The sequence below is a fragment of the Mixophyes fleayi genome, chromosome 1 (genome assembly GCF_038048845.1).
Source record: "Mixophyes fleayi isolate aMixFle1 chromosome 1, aMixFle1.hap1, whole genome shotgun sequence".
NCBI lineage: Eukaryota > Metazoa > Chordata > Amphibia > Anura > Limnodynastidae > Mixophyes > Mixophyes fleayi.
Genome location: NC_134402.1, coordinates 37,163,807 through 37,174,118, shown reverse-complemented (window position 1 = coordinate 37,174,118; position 10,312 = coordinate 37,163,807). Strand labels below are relative to the sequence as shown.

The window sequence follows — 10,312 nt, the reverse complement described above, 5'->3', positions numbered from 1 at the left end:
TACATACAATATCACAGGTAATAGTATGGGCAAAATGTATCTAATAACATGAAATAATAATACACATAATACACCAATGCTCTGGTGTATATACTTAGACTGGGCCAAGGATTAAAAAGTACAATAAACCGTGAGAAACGGGTGATGATTACATAGTTCTCAGTCCAGTAGCGCCCCGTTTCCTCACACCTTGTATAGCTCAATAATTAATTACACTCATAGGGGTATATTTAATAAACTGTGGGTTTGAAAAAGTGGAGATGCAGCCTGGAGCAACCAATCAGATTCTACATGACATTTTGTAGAATGTACTAAATAAATGATAACTAGAATCTGATCGGTTGCTATAGGCAACATCTCCAATGTTTCAAACCCGCAGTTTAGTAAATATACCCCATAGATTCATGTGTTTGATTGTTTTACTTTCATGTAACTCCTTTCCATCATAGTCGGGTAATTCATGGCTACTTGAAATTCAGCATAAAGTATCAAAGGCACATTTTAATAATGGATTTTATTACCCACCATGTTTAAGAAACACTTTAAAAAGCAATAAGCAAATTTAATCCTACAATAGCATACAAAAAAATCATAATACCATATAATATTGGAGAGCTAATTTAACAAACCATGCAATCAGACCCCAGTGATCATTAAGATGTAACGTTGCAGCAATTTTTAGAATGTGTTCAGCCTTGATCAAAAATCTGTTTTAAATTGTCAGGAATGAAGGTACAACACTCTCTGCCCACTATATGTGTGGGCAGGTCCCTCTTCAGATAACAATACCGATATATCTTGCTAAACAAACATTCTAATAGCAGAAAGCTCAATACTGATATTAGAAAGTGCATATAGAGTTACATTACTGATTCCTTCCAATATCACAGATAACAGTGGTAAATATACAATGGTACAGTATTGGTCATAAATTGGATATAGAAAAGACAAACTTTGTTCCCAGTATATCACTGTTCTTTAAAAATAAAAAGTTCCTCAGAGGGAGGGCAGAAGGTATCCAAAATAAGTCTATGGACTTGAGGTAACCACCGACATGCCCTTACACTTAAAGAATAAAGTATTACCCTTAATACGTTCTTACCACATCTGCCAACTAACTATCTATCTATCTATCTATCTCATATCTATCTATGTATTTATCTATCTCATATCTATCTATCTATCTATCTATCTATCTATCTATCTATCTATCTATCTATCTATTTATCTATCTATCTCATATATCTATCTATCTATCTCATATCTATCTATCTATCTATCTCATATCTCTATCTATCTCACATATCTCTACCTATCTATATCTATCTATCTATCTATCTATCTATCTATCTATCTATCTATTTATCTATCTATCTGTCTATCTCATATCTACCTATCTCATATCTATCTATGTTTCTATCTATCTATCTATCTATCTATCTATCTAATATCTATCTATCTATCTATCTATCTATCTATCTATCTATCTATCTATCTATCTCATATCTATATCTATCTATCTATCTATCTATCTATCTATCTATCTATCTATCTATCTATCTCATATCTCTATCTATCTCTCTCATCTCTACCTATCGATCTCATATATATGTATCTATCTCATACCTATGTTTCTATACATATATATATATATATTATCTTTGACTTATAAGGCGCCACAAAGGGTCCGCAGTGCTGTATATATTTTTGTTTATAAGTGAATTATTTTTTTTAGATTAGGTCCTAAAGAACTTTACAAACAAGTCCCTACTGAACATGCTTAATTATTTTCATGACAAGTTAAGCCAAAAGCACAGGTAACAGGATAGGTTTAGTTAGGTTTAGCGCTGTTTTAGTTATATTGTTAGTTTAGTGCAGGGTAACTTTTACACACAGCTTATTACTATTCCCAAGCCTTGTACAAACAATCACGATATCCTCATTGGTCGGAGGTGTAGCAATAGTCTTCTCTTTGGTATGCCAACGTCAGAGTGATTGGGTACCCGGGCACAAATCCAACAGTTAGTCTGGTTAAAGTCTTGGGCATATTGATATATAGTGACCATAAAGCTACAGAATTGGTGAGATTACCAGAAGAAAGCAGACAAGATGCATCTTATCACACTTCCTGACTGGCAAAAGGTGTACAATCTGTTTTGGATAGAGATGGCCGGGTCCGGTTCTCCGAGAACCGAACCCACCCGAACTTTGGGTATCCGAGTACCGAGCTGAGCAGCTCGGTACTCTCCCGCCCGTTCCGAATCCAAATCGAGGCCGAACGTCATCGTGACGTTGTCGGATCTCGGGCTCGGTTCTCGCGATACTTTAACTTTATAAATACACGCCTCCACAGCAATCCATCGCCATTTGACAGAGGGAGAGAGCAGGGTGTAGTCATAGGATGATTAGAGCAGGGACAGAGAATACAATATTGTTCTTGCAATTGATCTAACCAAAATCGCTAGTGCAGAGAGGAGGATAGAGGTTTATTATTTTTTCTTAATATTTGGCACTCCCCAGCGCTTTTGGGGTGTCCCCCATAATTGTGCATAAATATTTCTGGCTGTCAAAAGTCATATCTGTCAGCAGTATCTACCAAATAATTTTTAGCACTCCTCAGTGCTTTTGGGGTGTACTACCTAATTGTGCATTAATATTTCTGGCTGTCAAAAGTCATATCTGTCAGCAGTATCTCCTAAATAATTTTTAGCACTCCTCAGTGCTTTTGGGGTGTCCTCCCTAATTGTGCATTAATATTTCTGGCTGTCAAAAGTCATATCTGTCAGCAGTATCTACTAAATAATTTTTGGCACTCCTCAGTGCTTTTGGGGTGTCCTCCCTAATTGTGCATTAATATTTCTGGCTGTCAAAAGTCATATCTGTCAGCAGTGTCTACTAAATAATTTTTTAGCACTCCTCAGTGCTTTTGGGGTGTCCTCCCTAATTGTGCATTAATATTTCTGGCTGTCAAAAGTCATATCTGTCAGCAGTATCTACTAAATAATTTTTAGCACTCCTCAGTGTTTTTGGGGTGTCCTCCCTAATTGTACATTAATATTTCTGGCTGTCAAAAGTCATATCTGTCAGCAGTATCTACTAAATAATTTTTAGCACTCCTCAGTGCTTTTGGGGTGTACTCCCTAATTGTGCATTAATATTTCTGGCTGTCAAAAGTCATATCTGTCAGCAGTATCTACTAAATAATTTTTGGCACTCCTCAGTGCTTTTGGGGTGTCCTCCCTAATTGTGCATTAATATTTCTGGCTGTCAAAAGTCATATCTGTCAGCAGTGTCTACTAAATAATTTTTTAGCACTCCTCAGTGCTTTTGGGGTGTCCTCCCTAATTGTGCATTAATATTTCTGGCTGTCAAAAGTCATATCTGTCAGCAGTATCTACTAAATAATTTTTAGCACTCCTCAGTGTTTTTGGGGTGTCCTCCCTAATTGTACATTAATATTTCTGGCTGTCAAAAGTCATATCTGTCAGCAGTATTTACTAAATAATTTTTAGCACTCCTCAGTGCTTTTGGGGTGTACTCCCTAATTGTGCATTAATATTTCTGGCTGTCAAAAGTCATATCTGTCAGCAGTATCTACTAAATAATTTTTAGCACTCCTCAGTGCTTTTGGGGTGTCCTCCCTAATTGTGCATTAATATTTCTGGCTGTCAAAAGTCATAACTGTCAGCAGTATCTACTAAATAATTTTTAGCACTCCTCAGTGCTTTTGGGGTGTCCTCCCTAATTGTGCATTAATAATTCTGGCTGTCAAATGTCATATCTGTCAGCAGTATCTACTAAATAATTTTTAGCACTCCTCAGTGCTTTTGGGGTGTCCTCCCTAATTGTGCATTAATATTTCTGGCTGTCAAAAGTCATATCTGTCAGCAGTATCTACTAAATAATTTTTAGCACTCCTCAGTGCTTTTGGGGTGTCCTCCCTAATTGTGCATTAATATTTCTGGCTGTCAAAAGTCATCTGTCAGCAGTATCTACCAAATAATTTTTAGCACTCCCCAGTGGTTTGCGCTCAGAATGGATTCAAAGCAGTCCACATATGATCTGAATGAGCAACCAGGTTCTGTCACCAGTCCTGATGTTAGTGTTCCCAGTACGTCATCTGGCCAAGGCGATGTCAAACAACAGAGTGTTTTCAAATTAGTGAAAAAAACAAAAACCCCAAAAAAATTTACTGTATTGAAGCGAAAAAGAAGTGTAACTGAGCAAAAGTTAAGTGACGATAAAAAAAAAATTGCAAGCATGCCATTCTACACACGCAGTGGCAAAGAGAGAATGAGGCCTTCACCTTTGGCTATTAGTGGCAGATCCCAAAAATTTACCCAGCCTACAATTGGTGCACAACTACTGTTACGCGTCAAAGCCGAGCTGCAAGATACCAGTGAGGCATTACAGGAGAATATTTGCTCTGATTCACAAATGACAACAATCCCTGTGGAGAGTCCATCCAACAGTGGGATGTCTAATCGTGAGCATTCTGCTGTTGTGTGCCTTAATAGCCCGAGTGTAGCCGGTGATACCCAAATTGAGGATGCCACTTTGGAATTAGAAGAGGATGAGGGGGAGATTTGTGTAGGCAACGAGGGCGCTAATGAGGATGTTGATGAGGATGAGGTTGTTTGTGTAAGTCCTGCACCAGTGGCAGCAGTTCTGGCACGTGACAAGAAAAAGGCCATTGTCATGCCTGGGCATAAAGCAAAAAAATCCACTTCTTATGTGTGGAATTATTTCTACCCAAATCCAGACAACAATTGTATAGCCATTTGTAGTGTATGTCAAGACACAGTCAGTCGAGGGAGGGACCTTAACCATCTTGGAACCTCGTCTATGTTACGCCATTTAACGAGAGTTCATGGCAAAGTGTTGGGAAAAGCTGAAAGTTCTTCCCAAAAGAATACAAGCACTCCCTCATCAACTAAGACCCTCCGCTCAACGACATACCGACGGCTACAAAATACACCCACCACACCATCCTCATCAATATCCTCAGTAGCGCTCGGAGTTAGCCCGGCATCCCACTTAAGGCTGGATGACTCCGGCACTATTATTGATTCCTCTGAAGAAAGCGTTAGTCCTGCTGCTGCTGTTGCTGCTGCTGGGGGTGAATCGTCATCCCAGAGGCAGGTTAATAAAATGAGCAGTCCTACATTTCAGCAATTAACTGTGAAACAATCATTTGCGAGGGGAAGCAAATATGACAGCAGTCACCCAGTCGCCAAGCGAATCACAGACGCCATGGCTGCAATGTTAGTGTTAGATCTGCGTCCAATCTCCACAATAAACGCAGCTGGTTTTTCACAGTTAATTGAGGTTTTGTGTCCGCGTTACAGAATTCCATCGCGACACCATTTCTCCCGTAAAGCTATTCCACAACTATACCAAACAGTGTGTAAAAATGTAGAGATTGCGCTGAAAAATGCCATTCTGCCCACTGTTCACTTAACCACAGATATGTGGACAAGTGGAAGTGGCCAAACCAAAGACTATATGACTGTGACAGCCCACTGGGTTGGTCATTCACCTTCACCAGCAGGAACAGCAGCAGCATGTACACCACTACGTAACATTTGTCACAGGCAGGCCACTCTTTGTATCACTGGCTTCACTAACAGGCATACGGCTGACAATTTGTTACGCAAACTGAGAGATGTGATTGATGCATGGCTTATACCACTCGGACTCTCCCCAGGGTATGTCATTTCAGATAACGCCAACAATATAGTGCGAGCATTACAGCTGGGTGATTTCCAACATATTCCCTGTTTTGCTCACACCATCAACTTGGTGGTGCAGAGCTTCCTACGAAATAACCGTGAAGTGCAGGAGATGCTTTCAGTGGCCCGTAAAATTTCAGGCCATTTCAGGCATTTAGCCACAGCATGTAGGAGATTACAGCAGCTCCAAGAGCAGTTTAACTTGCCCTGCCACCAACTTAAGCAAGAGGTGGTAACTCGGTGGAATTCCACCCTGTACATGCTTCAGAGGATGGAGGAACAGCGCAAAGCCATCCAAGCATATTGCACAAGCCATGACATTGGGAAAGGAGGGGGAATGTATTTCACTCTTGCACAGTGGGGAATCCTTTCAGTGCTGTGCAAGGTGCTGAAACCCTTTGATGTTGTGACGTGTGAGGTGAGTGTAGACTCTGCTAGTTTGAGCCAAGTCATTCCTTTAATTAGACTATTGGAAAAACAGCTTGAGAAAATGAAGGAGGAGCTGAAAGCAAGCAATTCAGCAAAGTATGTTGGCCTTGTCGATCAAGTACTTAATTCGCTTCACAATGATCCTCGAGTTATTAAGATCTTGAACTCGGATCAGTACGTTTTGGCCACTGTGCTTGATCCAAGGTTTAAAACCTACATTGAGTCTTTACTTGTAAATGAGCGAGATGTGAACTTTTGCAAGGAGCTATTGCTCAGCAAGTTGGCCGCTGAACTGGGCCTCGGCTTGACGACGTGTCCTCCTTCACTTTCTCAAGCTGCTGCTCGTAAAAAATTAAATTTCCAAAAAAGAAGCAGGGAAGACGCAGGGGGCAGACCAGAACAATTTAACATCTGGGCTGGTTTGAAGGATTTTTCAAAAAAATGTGTCACTTTGCCCATAACTCCATCCAATACGAGTATAAACATGCAAAGGATGGTGGAGGATTACTTTCAAGAGGTAGTTGATATGGAAATGTCAGACAGTCCCTTTCCTTACTGGGAAGAAAAGCAGGCCATTTGGAAACCCATGTACAAACTTGCTTTGCAATACCTAAGCTGCCCACCCTCCAGTGTGTACTCTGAACGAGTGTTCAGCACAGCAGCGAACTTAGTCAGTGATCGCCGTAGAAGGTTACTTCCCAAAAATGTGGAGAAAATGATGTTTATAAAAATGAACTACATCTTCCACGAGGAAGGCCTTCACCATCCAAGACATCCAAGCACTGACTGTTCTCTAATGGCGGATTCAAGCGGCGATGAATTGATAGTCTGTGATGATGACGTACACACTGATGAGGGTGAGGATTAAGCTGAAGATGATGCCGATAACATCTTTTTAAAACTTTCTATGTAAGTGTAGGGTGCAATCTACCCCCAAAGAGGAAAGGGACTTGTGGCATTTCCATATCACATACCATCTTGAAAGGCTGCTGTTAGGGCAATTTATCCTTAAGGGTAGGGTGTCATAGACAGAGTGACCCTAAACTGGCTTTGTCCATTTTTCATAATATTGTACAGTCTATAATGGCTGAATTTTTGGGTATTTTATACAAGTGGGGGGGTGGCCTAGAGAGACAGAAACCAAACTGGCTTTCTCCATGTCAATTAATATTGTACAGTCTATAATGGCTGATTTTTTTGGTATTTTATACAAGTGGAGGGGGGCCTAGAGAGACAGAAACCAAACTGGCTTTCTCCATGTCAATTAATATTGTACAGTCTATAATGGCTGAATTTTTGGGTATTTTATACAAGTGGAGGGGGGCCTAGAGAGACAGAAACCAAACTGGCTTTTTCCATGTCAATTAATATTGTACAGTCTATAATGGCTGAATTTTTTGGTATTTTATACAAGTGGAGGGGGGCCTAGAGAGACAGAGTGACCCCAAACTGTCTTTCTCCATGTCAATTAATATTGTACAGTCTATAATGGCTGAATTTTTTAGTATTTTATACAAGTGGAGGGGGGCCTAGAGAGACAGAAACCAAACTGGCTTTCTCCATGTCAATTAATATTGTACAGTCTATAATGGCTGAATTTTTTGGTATTTTATACAAGTGGAGGGGGGCCTTGAGAGACAGAAACCAAACTGGCTTTTTCCATTTCTTTACATATTTAACTATAAGTGTAGGGTGTAATATACATTCAAAGACGATGGCTGCATTGCCAATATGCATAGATGGAGAGGAAGACAATCTGTTTTGTGTGTAGAATAGGCCTACCAACGAAGAATTAAACTGTTTTTTTGGATGATTTATTACCTCAACAATTAGATTACTTGTCTCTAAAACAGTTGGAGCACTAAATTGGGTTAATTTAGGCCCAAAAACATGGATTTTCCAAAAAAATAGCAAAGCAAAACCAAAACCAAAACCAAAAAACACGCAATGGCGGTTTTGCAAAACCAAAACCAAAACCAAAACACGACGGTAATCCAGATCCAAAACCGAATCCCAAACCAAAACACGGGGGTCAGTGACCATCTCTAGTTTTGGAGGCACCACTGACACTAGGAAGTATAAGCTGTGCACTGGCGCTGGGAAGCACAGGTTGTCCACTGGCGCTGGGAAGTACAAGCTGTGCACTGGCGCTGGGAAGTACAGATTGGCCACTGGTGTTGGGAAGCACAAGCTGTGCACTGGCGCTGGGAAGCACAGGTTGTCCACTGGCGCTGGGAAGTACAAGCTGTTCACTGGCGCTGGGAAGTACAGATTGGCCACTGGCGTTGGGAAGCACAAGCTGTGCACTGGCGCTGGGAAGCACAGGTACAATCTGTTGACTAGATCATGATTGCAAATTAAGATTTTGTACTTTATCTGCACCTTGAAATTGACCCCGTATGTGTTTTTACGCAGCGTTGCTGTGGTTTTAAGTAAAACGAGTGAGATTTTTCATGTTCCCCCGTCACCCTATTTCTGCTTTCTTTTTAAAGTGCAGACACATGGTGCGCTTTCCCTAACAGAGATTCCTGTCATTATCCTAATGTTGATTCATTGTAAAACAGTCACAACTGAGTGATTTCATTTTTATACAGCGCCTACGCTATTACATTAATTGCTTCCCATTGTAACCTGGCTTGTTTTGATATTGTTTCTTTCTTTCCCTATCCACAGATTATTCTTGTCAGCTCCTCGGTCTCTGAACAATGCCTCTTCACCAGCAGTGACGAAGGGGCGACCTTTCAAAAACATGTGATTACATTCTCCGTGGAGACCCTCATTTTTCATCCCAAAGAGGAGGACAAGCTGCTTGCTTACAGCAAAGACGCAAAGGTAATGTTTGCATGTTATAATGTGATTAAGATTACAGGATTACAAGTAAAGTGCATTGGATTTGCAGCTGGAGAAGTTTTCTGAACTTCCTGCTATGAATAAAATCGGATGATTATGGAGATGCAAGAAACCTACATATGTATATAGTGGCTTCAAAGCATAACTATCAGCACCATTTGTTTTTTAACATATGTACTCAAATGTACCATTTTTTTTTAAATGTATTTTATTTAAACAAAAACGTTTATAGTTTTGAATACACTGATGAGCTCAGGAACCTAAAGAAATGCTACCGTGTCAAAAGGTGCCGATAAATTGCCAGATTTGCTTGCCGCATCTGAGCACCAAATTCTATGTCTTGGTTGGGCAGATCCATATATGACAATCAGAAAAAAATGCCCATTCAGCACGGTGGCCGTATGGTATGATTCTATGGTGCACAAATAGCTTTATCGGAGGATGTGATCAGTCACTGATCAGAATAAGTGCTTGTTTTGGACACGTGCACATTTTGGTTTGTAGCTTGAATTCCGGATCATTGTCTAGCAGTATGGGCAATTTGTGGCCACATACCGTGCGATATAGGGCCAATTGCCCATTCACTCCCATAATTTTGGGGCATTGTTTTATTTACACTCTATAACACAAATAGTGTCACTTCATCATTATTAAATCTACAAATTTCAAATTGAAAGTGTAATTCCCCACATATTTGCTGCCCCAAACTGTGCTGTTTGAAATGTTGCTTCAGTCGCAGCCCTTTATATCAGTATAATAATGCTTATTTTTGTCTCTGTAGCTCCACGTCTCAGTAAATCTCGGGAAAAAATGGGATCTTCTACAAGAACAAGTCACCAAGGAACATATATTCTGGTACGATTTAGTTGTTTTTATTACTAATAGTTTCCTGTTTAGTCATACATTTCGATTAAATATTTCTCACTAATATATATATATGTATATACATGAAGAACGAAAATACAAAATTTCAGAGATATAGATAGGAATAAATGTAAAACAAAACAATATTGTAATGACAGTTACTAAATGATACAATTAATCAAGAAGTTAAAATACTATGATTAATGGGGGATGGGACACGATGAAACAAAAATTATCCCAATGATAAAGAGCTACGAAATTTGCTGGCGCTATATAAATAAATGTTGATGATGATGATGGTGATAGTGTGGATAGTCTAAGAATAAGTTCAACAAGTCTTCACTACAGGCAAGGCTCTGATCTCTAGGAATAGGCTTCATTTTAGTGTACAAGAAAGACGTATGAATTCACCCGATAGTTGTACTTTGAGCTATGTC

At 39.7% G+C, this 10,312-nt stretch overlaps 1 protein-coding gene across 2 annotated transcripts in view; it reads left to right on the top strand.

Annotated features, from left to right (window-relative positions):
- Positions 1–10,312, top strand: part of SORCS2 (sortilin related VPS10 domain containing receptor 2) — a 761,685-nt gene that overhangs the window by 558,728 nt on the left and 192,645 nt on the right. For both annotated transcript variants that reach the window (XM_075194428.1, XM_075194425.1), the window contains exons 4-5: positions 8,835–8,993; positions 9,793–9,866. In XM_075194428.1, coding sequence (XP_075050529.1) covers positions 8,835–8,993; positions 9,793–9,866 — 233 coding nt within the window. The remainder of the gene's footprint in view (positions 1–8,834; positions 8,994–9,792; positions 9,867–10,312) is intronic.